The following is a 13509-nucleotide window of genomic DNA, read 5'->3' on the forward strand; positions in this document are numbered from 1 at the left end:
CTCGTCATGACATTCTGTCTCACTGTAGGCCCCAAGCCCACGGAGCCAGACAGCCATAGCTGGAACCCGACTCCATGAGCCAAGCTAACCTTTCTTCCTTACAAGTTGTTGCCGGGGTATTTTGTCACAGCAACACACAGCTGGTTAATACAGGGACTGACTGTGACCCCTACTTTATTGGCATGGAGACCAATACATAGAGTCTGAGCAACTGCCTGAGATCCCAGAGACACCAAGGGGAAGGGCCTGAGAGGGCAGCAGGCAGGGTGGGGTGGGGTGGGGCTTGGAGGACAAAGAGAAAAGCATCTACCAGCTCAGGTCCCCGGGCAGTCTTCAGAAGACTCTGCCTTTCTTACTCCCCCAGGGTCTGTGTCTGTGAACTCCTGGGCACCTACCATGATGAGCCAAACCCTGTGCTTGCCACTCCCCAGAAGAAGGAAGTAAGGTTCAGAGGGCTTGAGAGACTCACCCAGGTCCCACAGCTCAGTGAGACCCAGGCCTGCCAACGAGAGAAGCCACAGAGCCTCAACCTTGCAATACCACCTTCCTGTCCACAGCACCAGACCGCTCACTTCCAAATCAGGACATAGTCACCTCCGCTCCATCCAGGCCCATGACACAAGTTCATACAAGAGGAGGCAGATGGAAAAAAATCTATGCTATAGCTGCCACACAGTGGAAGTCTATGCAGCTGAAGACACGAATGAAGTTCTGTTGTGGGGAATGCCTAGAAACCATTAAACTAAAAGAAAAGGGCAAGCCCCCTCCCCTCCCCCAAACACGATGTGGGAATAGTGCAGCCCACATGCTGGGAGCTACATTGGGAAAGACCAAAAACATCAAAGAGAGAGAGGACTAGGGCTTGGGAAGTCGCTCCCCATGTCAAAAGCTAGCCACGGCAGTATGTGGTGATAATAACCCCATTGCCTGGGAGGCAGAGACAGGAGGATCCCCAGGTGCCACCGGCTCCTCTAGCCAATCAGATGGAGGTCAATACTCAGGTTGACCTCTGGCCTCTGTGTCCACACAAAAACACATATACATGCATGTACGCACTGGTGGAGGAATAGGCGGGTCTCCTGCCCACATGTAAGTCTCCGTAACCTCTGTGGTTAACGTGGGCAAGACAGGGAGGGGACCGGGGTAGAATTAGGGTGAGCACACACGTTACAGCATTTGCCTTTCCGTATCTTCTCTTAGGTTTCTTGTTTTGTTTTTCAAGACAGGGTTTCTCTGTGTAACATTCCTGACTGTCCTGGAACTCACTCTAGACCAGGCTGGACTCAAACTCACAGAGATCCGCCTGCCTCTGCCTCCCAAGCTCTGGGATCAAAGGTGTGTGCCACCACCGCCCAGCTGTTTATGGGGTGGGGGGGTATTTGGTTGTTTTGTTGTTTTCTTCTTTGCTTTGTAATTTTGAGACAGGGTCCTCCTATTTGCCCAGGTTGGCCACAGACTCAACAATCCTCCTGTCTCAGCCTCTCAGGTGTTGAGATGACAAGGTAAGACACAATACCCATTCTTCCGGGACCTCTGGGAGATGTGAACCACCTAAGTAAACAGCTACTTGGGGGCAGGGAACGAGTTGCTGAGCAGCCTGAGGTGCAGCCTTGGAGACCCACGACCCCACTTACCCAGAGCTGCTACGATGAGGAAGAAGGAGGCAGCTACTAGGAAGGCCACGTCAGGCTTGGTGTAGGATAGCAGCTTCTGTAGCGTGGCCCCCGATGCCTGCTCAGCAGGGGCCTCACCCTCCCCGTGGAAACCCTCGGTCCCAGGCTCCAGGGCCTCCGCATCTGGCCGCACAGTGGCTAGCAGCCCCCACAGCAGAAAGGAGGCGGCCAGCGAGATGTATGTCCACACAAAGAGCGCCCAGAACCATGGGTCCCGAATGGGCCTGCGCACCTCTGAGAACAGTAGCAGTTTGACCATGGCATAGATGCCCACAAAGAGGCACACGAGGGTGATGACGAGCCACGAGGCCCGCAGGCGCCTTGGCCCCAGAGCGCTGTTCTTGGCTACACCGATGGTAGCCCCCAGCAGCAGGCAGCTGCGATACAGGCAGGCAGCCCAGAGGTCCAGCACCGAGTCGAAGATGTTGAAGTGTCGGATGTCCTCCAGCAGGCTGCGGTCGAGGTGGCTGAAGGCGTAGATGGCCGTGGTCACACCAACATCCATGCTCACGAAGGCCAGCGTCACTACCACCGCCTTCCACAGCCGCATCCTGCTGGCCGGTGGCAAGTGGGTGATGGGGCAGGCTGTATGTAGCTCACCGGGGCAAGGCCATCATCTGCTGCTGGGCAACGCCACACCTGCGGGGCGACAGACAGACCAGGGCAGGAGGTGTGGGTGTGCTCCTAGGGCCTGGGACCCCGAGCCAGTCAGGTGACTACTGTGATTTCCTGGGGTGCTGGAAGTTACTCTCATACAAGGAATGTTTATTTAGCATCTGCTGTAGGCCTGTGTTTCTTGTGTTTGGGGTTTAGCAATGAGCAAAAATTGAGTCACGTGTGGTGGCTCAGCTCCATAATCCCCACACTCCAGAAGCTGAGGCAGGGGACTGCACTGAGTTTGAGTTTAAAGCTAGCCTGGACTACAGAGACACGCGGCCTCATTTAAAAACAGAACAGAACAATGGGGTCTAGGGAGATGCTCAGTGGGAGAAGCACTTGTGTGAGTGTGGGGATCTACGTTAAATGCCCAGGACCCACAAAGGCCTGACACAGAGGTGCTCATCCTCTCTTCTGTTTCCCAGGGTGGGGCGGGGAGGAGTGTTAGGGACAGGTGGATCCCTGGGTTTACTGACCAGCCAGAATCAATGAGCTCCTAGTTCAGAGAGACCTGGGCTTGAGAGACCTGATTGTCAAGAGCAGTAGTGAATAGCTGGCCTTGCAGACGCCCCAGCACCCACAGCGGGTGGCTCACAACCACCTGTATCTCCAGCTCCAAGGGCTCTTATCCCTTCTGGACTCCACAGGCTCCTGCACGCATGTAGTGCACATCATCTCATGCGGACATAATAAAATAATAAGTCTTTCCAACAGGTGGAGAGAGCAATGGAGGAAGACACTTGACATCAGTCTTGGAAGCACACAGGCATGCATTCGAGTGCACAAACACACACCGCAGCACCACCAGACAACAAAGAAACACACAAAATAATGACGACAAACCACAAAGACCCCTGCCCCTATGAAAACCACCTGCCAGTAGAGAAGGGAGGTTAAGAGAGACCGGCAGAGCTGAAGAGATGGTCCCTGGTTAAGGGAACTGGCTGCTCTTCCAGAGGACCCAGCTTTCATTTCCACCATGGTAACTCACAATCATCTATAGCTCCAGTTCCAGAAGCTCCAACATACTCCCGTGGCCTCTGTGGACACTGAACACACACGGTATACACACATTCATGTAGGTAAATTGCCCATACAAATGAGATTAAAAATAAAAATTAAATAAAACAAAGAAATTACTGGTATTGAATGATAAGGCCTGTGAAAGAGAAAGAGGTATAAACACGGGCAGTGACATTTGAGCAAGACTTGGAAGAGGTGAGGGAGCCAGGCTTGGTGGCTCGGACCTGTAACTCTAGCTACTAGGCAAGCTGAGGCCGGTGGATAGCAAGTTCAGGGACAGTCTGGGCAACTTAGTGAGACCCAGTGTCAAAACTTAAAAGTGAAAAGCGAGGGTCAACTCAGGGATAGAGTGCTTGCTTATGTGTGAGGCCCTGAGTTTAATGTCTAGTACATACATGTGTACACACACACACACACACACACACACACACACACACACCACACACACACACACACACAAACACAGAGAGAGAGAGAGAGAGAGACAGAGACAGACAGAGAGGACAGAATCTGCCCCAAGGATATATGGGGAAAAGCACTTTGGAGAAGTGGAACAAAAGACCAGAGCCCCAAGGCAAGAGCGTACCCTTATAGTTGAAGGCAAGGACTCAGGCGGGGTGGGGGGCAACAAGAATCACCCGAGGACTTTGTCACTACCGAGAGGGTGAAGCCGAGGTTAGCAGAGCCTCGGCCGCTCCGTTTGCACAAGTGGCGGTGAAGTGAGAGCGTGGTGTCAGCCGGCACAGGTGGCACACGCTAGCGGCCGCTGACGGTTGCTGTGCTCGCCTCACCTTTCACTCTCAGGTTCCATGGCAACCCAGAGACCTTTGCGTCTGCTTGGAAGTTTCCAGACTCTAATCCAGCCTAGGCTGGCCCTCACTCCTCACCCTGTCTTTTTCTGGATTTTGCTGTTCACACCCCTGGAGCTCCTCCCACAATGGGGCCCCTGAGGACTCACTGAGGCCTGGCAGGTCCCAGAGCTCCAGGGACTCTAGGGTGTGGGTCTTGTGGCCTCGGGTGCTTGTTTAGGGTGTGTCTGGGACAGGCTGGAGGTGACCCGAGCACTGCCTCCTGATCAGATATGGCTTCCTGAGTGGGGCAATGGTGTCCAGGAAAAGGGGGATGCGCTGAGCCCTGTGTGGAGGGGCACGAGGTCAGTTTCTCTGCATCTCCATTTGCAGCTGGGGAAACTGAGGCATGGGGAGACAAAGTCACCCGCTCCAGTCACTCAGTCCAATGGGCCCCTACCTGTGTGAAGGACCAGGGTCCTCCACCTGTGCGCACTGCACACCTGACAGACAGCAGGCATCTAATAATTACATCGAGTGTGTATGGAACGGGCCAACCCCTATGACACCTGCTTTGCATGTGTTCGAGTATCAAGATGACTTTGTGAGGTTTGCACTGTCATCTGCATGCAGCAGATTGAGAAAATGAGGCCTAGGGAAGTCAGGGATTTGCCCGAGATCACACAGCTGGTGAAAAGCAAAGCAGTAGCCTCTGAATACAACTGACACAGACAGGATGTGCTCCTTCAAGAGAGACAGTCAGCATCACTGGCGGCTCCGTCAGGCAGCAGAGGTGGCAAGAGTAGGAGCTGGCGTTCTCTGGTACGAGCATGAGCAAGGCACTGCCCTAAATAATTTACACATATCGATGCAAGACTTCATGAAATAAGGCACAGAGAGGTCAAGTGACCTGCCTCAGGTCACACAGCTAGGTAGAGCTCCAAAATCTGTGCTCCACACACCTCTGTACTTGATGACAGTCTCCTCCCAAGTGGGTGCACCCCCTGATGCTGCTAAAGGGGGGTGTGTGCGTCTGAGATTCAGAGAGGGCATGGAGGGTGATGGGTCCCAAGCCTCATATTTTCTTGTCATTGCAGCAGTACCAGGGAGATTTGAGTGTGTGTCAGAGCTATGGTTTGATTAGTCAGCATCTGTCTTTCCAAAGGGATCCAGGGCCAAGCTGGGTCAGGGCAGAGAGAAGGAATGAGACAGACAGGCACCCTTGCCCAGACCTTCCTCCATCCCTGCTGGGTCCGAGCTGCCAACGCAGCTCTTGGGCCCAGTCTACTGCAATGCAGACGCCTCAGGGAGCGTGAGTGGGTGAGCTCCACTCGGAGCCCGAGAAGGGAAGCTCCTGGCCCAGCGCCATCCCAGGCCTGCTGCCAAGCCAGTGCTGGCTTCACTAGGCCTGCCAGGCACCTCGTTGCTGCCTGCCTTCCTAAGGTGGGCACTAGGGGTCCATGGCCCTTAGGAAGGGGCTGGGAGTGAGACAGAAGACCAGCCAGAGATGGGCAACTGGCCTGACGCCCATGAAGGAGCTAGCCAGACTCCCACCTCAGTCAGTCAGTCATTGGAGATTCCTCCCTGAAACCCCAACAGTCAAGTAGCCAGCTCCCCACCTAGGAGCCCCATGTGCCCTGGGAAGAACCCCTGATGTTAACATTAACATCACAGGCTAGCTGAAGCACTTTTGCAGGTGGCAAAAATGAAGCCTGGGAAGGGAGGAAGGGGAGGCTTACCTAGGGGGTCTCCAAGGCAGAGCACCCACAGTACCTAGGTGCCCTGCCGCCCAGGAACTACATCCATCCACTCCAAGCCCCGAGGGAGCAGGGCAGACTGTGGTGGGCGGGCGGGGACGGGGCGGGGGCGGGGAGGCAGGTTACTCTGCTGTTAAATAAATGTACAGAGCAGAGTGAAGAGGAGAAGGGCCACAGTCACCCTGCAAGGCTGGACGCTGAGGACTGGGAGGCTACCAGGAACCACATGCCTGTCCTCGTCTGCCCGGACTCTCAGGACGCACAGCGACGTGGAATTGGAGGGCAAGCTGTGAGCACACAGGTGATGTGCATGGCCCAACGGACAAGGGCAAGATGGTGGCCAGAGGCCGAGCAGGCCGTGCTCAGGGGCCAGTGGGGGCCACAGGACGTGCAGGACACGCTGCCTTGACCCAAATGCTGAGGCCTGGCACAGGGCTGGCAAGTGGCCGCAGCCCCACCGGGCTGTTTTGTTTTGGTGCTGGAGGGAGAACTCAGGACCTTCCCTCATGCTAGGCAAGCACTGTCCCACTGAACTGCACCCCAAGCACAGGGGAATCTTCTAGACGGCTTTTTCTCCCCGGCAGAGGAGATCAGGGAGGTCAGGAACAGCCAGGAGAGAAGCAACCATCACTACACTCACGACAGCTGCCCGCCTTGGGTCTTCCCTCGTCCTTTACCTCCCAGCTCTGTGACCCAATGCCCTGGGAGGCTCACAGTCATCATGTCCATTACAGCTCGAGGGACGCCCAGACTTTACCCTCTGCTGGGAGAGGAGGAAGGGCGCTCCCAGTCTAATTAGGAACTGCGGGGAAAGGTCCTGCCTCAGGTGGCTCCCATTCACCCCTCACTCGGCAAGCTTGTCACTCCGAGGGCCCAGCCCTGGGGAGGCCCGGTCGCTGTTCTCAGCTGGCAATGACTGCCCTAGATGCTCTGGGGTCTCTGGAGAACAGGACACACCCAGGCTGGGTCCACATGGCTCCATCCTGAATCCCGCCCTTGCTGGGCTCCACCACATCCCACTGCTGTGCCGGGCACTCGGTCGGGCGATGCCAGGTGGCCTCAGGGAACCTGGTGGCAAAACCAAGGAGGTTCTGACACCTGTCCCCTCGCCATCTGCAGCAGGGGCAAGGAGGCCACCCATCTCCAGGGGGTGGGGCGGAGGGCAGGGAGGCGTCAGCCCCGCTCGCAGCTATCTCAATTAACGCAGGCCGGCGAGAAGGAGCCCCTGGGACTGCACAGGCCCGCTTGCCGGCAGGGAAGGCAGGCTTGGCCCAGACCAGGCCTGGCGCTCGCAGCCCTTCGGAGGTCGCCGCCAGCTCCACGCCGGCCATCGGCCTCCAGGGTCTCTAAACGCTCCTCACAGGGTACCCACAGACAGCGTCGCAGAAGGGTCAAAAACAGCCGAATTCCCGCTGCGAGCGCCGCAGAGCTGGGGACGGCCCTTACCTGCCACCTGCCACCAGGTGAGCCGAGCGAGGGGGACGAGCCGTGGCCGGGACGCAGGAGCCCGCCTCTCACCGAGCCCGGGCCGCGCAGCAACCCGCTCCGCACGCCGAAGGCGCCGCGCCGCGACAAGGTCGGAGCCCAGCCCCGCCCGCCCGTCAGCGGGCGGGCGGCACCGGGGGGCGGAGTCTCAAGGAACTGGGCGGGACATCCTGGATGGGGTGGGGCCTCTGAGATAGGAGCCGGCAAGGTCTCCCGGATGGGCGGGGCCTCAAGAAAAGTGGGAGGGACATCCTGGGTAGGGCGGGGCCTCGGGAAAATGGAGGAGGGGGCGTCCTCAGAAAGGTCCGGGTGGAGTCTCCAGAACGGGGCGGGACCTCCGAAGAAATGGGTGGGAAGAGCCTTCCTAGTGGGGCGGAGCCTCAGGAGAAGTGGGCGGGACATTCTGAGGATGGGGGAAACAGAGCCTCCAGGATGGGGCGGAGCTTTCGGGGCATGATGCTGGAGAACCCTCCTGGTGAGGTGGAGCCTCAAGAGAAGTAGGCGGGACATTCAGGGTGGGGGGAACTTTAGAGGAAGTGGGCGGGTCACCGTGGGAGGCTGGAGTGGGCGGATCCACTGTAATGGGGTGGGGCTTCTGTCGCTCACCTACTGCACATGCACATACACCCTTTGCCCTTCTAAGCATTTGAGAGAGAGCTGGGCATAGCTCTATGCGTCTGTAGTCCCAGATATTGGGGAGACTGAGAAAGGAGAACCATTTCAGCTGAGGAGCTCAGGGCCAGCCTGAGCAGCAAACACCCTGACTCTTAAGAAAAATAAGACACATGAGATCCAACAGGACCCAATCAAGATCTCTGCCCTTCTGGAGGCAGCGTAGTGATGGAACCAGACAATATATGTAAGAAGCAGTTGTACATATTAGAAGGGAGTACATTCTGTGGTAAATAATAAAGTAGCTTATTGCTGAGTTGTCTCATCAACTTGACCCAAACTACAGTCACCTGGGAGCTTCGGTTGAGGAATTGCCTCTCAGACTGGGCTCCTGACGCGGGAGGTCAGCTCACTATGGGCAATGCCGCATGGTCCTGGGGCTGTAGTAAAAGCAGGCTGAGCAAACCTTGGAGACCAAGCCATGACCTCTGCTTCAGTTCCTGCCTCCAGGTCCTGCTTTGGGTTCTTGCCCTAACTTCCCTTCATGATGGACCATAAGCTGTAAGCTGAAATAAGCCCTCCTTCCCAAGTAACTTTTGGTCATGGTGTTTTATCGCAGCAATAGAAATCCTAAGTAAAACATGAACTATGCTCTGAATGCTAGGAAGCTAGGAAGACTGTGGTGTGCAAAACAGAACAGAGGAGGCAGGAAATCATCAGAAAATATGGGAGAAAATGCCAGGTAGCATTAAGTGCAGCAAAGAAACCAGGGCTGGGGATGGAGCTCAATGGCAAGGCGCCTGCTTAATTAACATCATGAGGCCACGGGTTCCTGCACCAGTACTGCAAAAACAAAACAATAAAATAAAACCCAGTGATGGGGTTGAAACATGACTTAGGACAACCTTAACTGGAAAGGCTTCTAGGAAAAGAGAAAGATCAGGAGTAAGCCACGAGAGAACACGGCGGGTGCATTCTAGGATCAGGGATTGTGGATTCAGTGCCTCTGGGTAGGAACTAGTCTGGCCATTCCTGGAAAGAAAGGGTCTGTGTGGTTTGATTGGGATCTAAATGGGCAGTGAGCTTAAGGTCAAAAGAGATCTTCCCATATCCACCCATCCTCAATCGGAGAACGTCAGCTGCTTTCTGAATTGAAGATGGAGTCTGCTGGTCTCATGGGACAGTCTCCTGGGAGGGGAATTTGGAATTCATATTTTAAAGTTGTTGGGTTTTTTTTTTGCTTTAGTTTTTGTTTGGTGTGTTGTTTGGTCTGGTAGGATTTTCTTCTACTGGTGAATTCATGGAAAGGAGCTAAGATTTGGCTGACAAACAAATATTATTGCAAGGGGTTGGAAATAACCTACACGCCTGTCCACAGGGAACATGACAGAAAATTAGACAGTCATCCATCAGCAGAGCACTTGGGAGCAGGAAGGAAGCACATGTGTGCAGAATTTCTGGTTACACAGAGGTGTGAGGCCGCCACCTGTATCCAGCCAGAGAAGTTCAACAGCTGTCTGCCTCTGCTAAACACAAAGGCGAGTGGACATGTGTCCTTGAAGAGAGTGTCTTGCAAGGGTGATTCTAAATGCTTGAGTGACCCGCAGCCAGGTCCACATCCTGTTCTCTGTGTGGTCCTGGGTAAGCAATTCTGAGACTGTTTTTATATTGGAGAGAAAGTGGGATAGGCACTGCAGTACCGTGTGAGAAGTACTGAGTACTGTGGGAGAAGTACTGAGTACCGTGTGAGAAGTACTGAGCACTGTGGGAGAAGTACTGAGTACCGTGTGAAAAGTACTGAGTACCATGGGAGAAGTACTGAGTACCGTGGGAGAAGCACTGAGTTCTGTGTGACAGGCATTGCAGAACTGTGAGGGTCCAATGTGGCGAGGCCTGCCGGGACAGCCCCTGGAGGTTGTAGAGCAGTTTTGTCCAGTTTGAAATTTCCCATCAAATGGAGAGACAAGATGTGGGGTGTTTTAGGGGGAGCTGACACAACCATTTGTTCTTAGAGGATCTGAGACACTCCATCCTGCAGGGAAACTTTTTGTTGTTGTTGTTGCTGTTTGCTTTTTTGGTTTTTGTTTTGTTTTGTTTTTTTGAGACAGGGTTTCTCTGTATTGTTTTGGAGGCTGTCCTGGAACTTGCTCTGTAGACCAGGCTGGCCTCGAACTCACAGAGATCCGCCTGCCTCTGCCTCCCGAGTGCTGGGATTAAAGGCGTGTGCCACCAACGCCCGGCTCAGCTACCACTATTATTCTTTCAAACTATTAACTTTTTTTTCTCTCTTTTTTGGAGGCTGTCCGGGAACTCTCTCTGTAAACCAAGCTGGCCTCAAACTCAGAGATCCGCCTGCCTCTGCCTCCTGAGTGCTGGGATTAAAGGCGTGCGCCACCAACGCCCAGCTCTGCAAGGAAACTTGTTAAGCCCAGGAAGGAAACAACTCAAAATCGCTATGGAAGTTCCTAAAACTGGTCAGATACACTAAATCCTGCCCTCCCCGAGAAAGCAGAAGCTGTAAAGACTGCAGAGAGTTACTCTCAGCCAAGCTAGAATGGGCTGAGATCAGCAGAGCTGCCTACAAAGGACACTCCAACCTGCTCAACTGCCTGCAGGTTGTGTGGTGAGCTCAAGCTTTTGTGAGCTATCACCCATGCTGGGGTGGGCTTAAGTGATGCAGCCATCTTTGAGTCATTTCTGTCCCTATAAATGACCGCAATAAAACCCACTGGTTCATGACATTTGACTTTGGTGGCTTCTGTACTTTGATACCCTATCTGGAGCGAGCAGACCATTTGAGTAGACATATTCACATCTCCCCAGGAATAGTGGCATACAGTAAACACTAATGGGAGCAGGCCTGAATCACTTGTGGGATGGCTCTGACCTTGATGCACCTAACAGCACCAAAAAATACCAGCAAGAACCATCAGGGCCATGGAGATGGCTCAGAGGATGCTTTTCCAAGCCCGAGACTGAGTCAGTCCTTGGGATTCATGTTGTTGGGAGAAAACTGACTGCAGCAAGTTATTGTCATCTGACCTTTACCTTCAAACACACACACACACACACACACATAACACACTCACACATGCACGCACACACACATGCACACGCGCGCACACACACACACACACACTAAAAATGCAATAAAATGTTGCACCCGGGAGGCAGAGGCAGGCAGGTCCCCATGAGTTCGAGACCAGCCTGGTCTACAAGAGCAAGTTCCAGGACAGCCTCCAAAACAATACAGAGAAAAACCCTGTCTTGAAAAACCAAAAGGAGGAGGAGGAGGAGGAGGAGGAGGAGGAGAGGAGGAGGAGGAGGAGGAGGAGGAGGAGGAGGAGGAGGAGGAGGAGAAGAAGAAGAAGAAGAATTTGTATAAATGATTGTAGCCCGGTGGTGGTGGCACACACCTTTAATCCCAGCACTTAGGAGGCAGAGGCAGGTAGATCTCTGTGAGTTTGAGGTCAACCTTGTCTAAACAGGGGCTCTGCCTCTGCACTCCAAGCTTGCAACTTCTCCAGACACTTAGAGGCCATGTCTCTGCATAGCCTGCTCCCTCTGCCAAAGACAGGTTTCCAAAACTTATACCTTTCTCCATGAAAGCTAGCCTACTTTTTGTTGTAGTGAGGTACTTACTGGCTTGTTATGTAGCCCAGGTTGTATTTGAACTCAGATTCTGTTGTGTTATGTAGCCCACGATGACTTTGAACTCAGATCCTGCCAAGTTATATAGCCCAGGCTGGCTTTGAACTCATAAGCCTCCTTTTCAGTATCTTTTCTGCTCAGCACTCAGGGCAGTTACAGTAGTTACAGAAGTAGTTACAGAAGCAGACTCAGTGAGCTTGGACTGAGAATCTTTAGGCAAATGGCTGCTAATGGGTCATTTCTTAATGGGTGAAGAATATTCTAAAACCGGATTGTGGTAGCGGCCACATAATTCAGCAAATCTACAAAAAGGAAACCTCACTGAATTTTCATGTAAATGAGTGAGTTCTATCATGTCTGAAGTATGTCTCCATAAAGTTTCTACTTAAAGAAGAAACATGGTTCCTCAGGAGTTAAGAGCACTGGCTGTTTTTTCCAGAGAAGCCGGACTCTGCTCCCTGCACCCACATGCTGGCTCACTGTTACCATCTGTAAGTCCAGTTCCCAGGGACCTGATGCCTTTTCCTAGTCTCCCTGGGTACCTGCACACAATTGGTGAGCAGATACGCATGCAGGAAAAACAATGTACACATAAAATAAAACATCCTATTTTAAAGGGGGTTTGAGGGGGTAGAGAAGCACTGTGGTCACTTTCCAGCACAGGGGTGGGTTCAGGAAAGTAAAATCTAGCACTTTTGTTAAGAATTCTAGGACACGGGGAATCTGCATAAGCCCGAACTAGACTCCCTTAATACAGGTGACAATGGTGTGACTGGGACAATATATGAGGCCACTGGCAGTGGGTCCAAGATCTAACTCTAATGCACAAACTGACTCAGTGAAGTCCATTCTAAATGGAGAGATGCCTTGTGCAACCTAGACACAGGGGTGTGGGGTGCAGAGGTGCCTTGGTCTTGTCTCAACTAGATAATGGGACAGACTTAGTAGACTTCCTAGGGGAGGCCTTACCCTCTCTGAGGAGCAGATGGGAAGGGGGATTGGGAGGAGTGGGAGGAGAGGAGGGAGGGGGAACTGGGATTGGAATATAAAAAAATAAATTAATTTAAAAAGCCAAAAAAGTCAATCTGATCAACAGCCCAACTTAAAACTGGTAATACTGAACCTTTGTTTATTAAAATTAATTTTTATACATGGACACAATTTCTCCCAGACACAGAAGAAAAGTGGGTAGCCCCTCAAGACTTGACAGCAACGCATGGGACCTGGGTTAGAAGGAACGGGACTCATCATAATAGACAGAGGAAAGAGAAGGGAGAAGGAAATGATGATGAGCTAGGCTGGTGGCCCATACCCACTGTCCCAGCACAGAGGGAGAGGTAGAGTCACCCTTGTCCAACCCTTGCTACACCCACTCTGGGATACATTAACATCTGCCTCAGAGTAACAACGCAAACAAACACTGAAAAGTCACCAAGCAAACAGCAAAAAGCCAATGCTGTTTGTTTACCATCCCTCAGAAGGAAATTGTTATGGACCTTTAACACATGGACCCCTCGCAATAAATGGACTTGGCAGGAACTGGAAATCCTATTGTGGAGGGCAGGAGGCCAACAGAACCAGGAAAGGACATAGACCCTCCACTTCTCCCTCTTCCTCACCCTCCCCACCACATCAAAATCCACAGACCAGGGGCTCCCACTCTCCCTCCTGCCACAGAGTACCGTGTGGAACCTACTAGAGCTGGAGGACAAGTCATCACATATGTCATCTGTGCCCTCTTTTCTCTTGTTCTGTCTCCATCCCTGCACAGATGACTTCAGCTGTTTTGTTTTTGTTTGGGGACAGGGTTTCTCTGTGTAGCCTTGGCTGTCTTGGAACTCTCTCTGTAGACTAGGCTGGCCT

General features: G+C 53.1%; 1 protein-coding gene across 1 annotated transcript in view; it reads right to left on the minus strand.

Annotated features, from left to right (window-relative positions):
- Abcb9 (ATP binding cassette subfamily B member 9) overlaps positions 1-7498 on the minus strand; it is a 34297-nt gene extending 26799 nt beyond the window's left edge. The window contains exons 1-2 of the mRNA XM_040731163.1: positions 7345-7498; positions 1635-2312 (exon numbers count right to left, since the gene is read on the minus strand). Coding sequence (XP_040587097.1) covers positions 1635-2223 — 589 coding nt within the window. The 5' untranslated portion in view covers positions 2224-2312; positions 7345-7498. The remainder of the gene's footprint in view (positions 1-1634; positions 2313-7344) is intronic.
- Between the last annotated feature and the right edge of the window lie 6011 nt (positions 7499-13509).

The sequence above is a fragment of the Mesocricetus auratus genome, unplaced genomic scaffold (genome assembly GCF_017639785.1).
Source record: "Mesocricetus auratus isolate SY011 unplaced genomic scaffold, BCM_Maur_2.0 Super-Scaffold_100025, whole genome shotgun sequence".
In the NCBI taxonomy this organism is placed as follows: domain Eukaryota; kingdom Metazoa; phylum Chordata; class Mammalia; order Rodentia; family Cricetidae; genus Mesocricetus; species Mesocricetus auratus.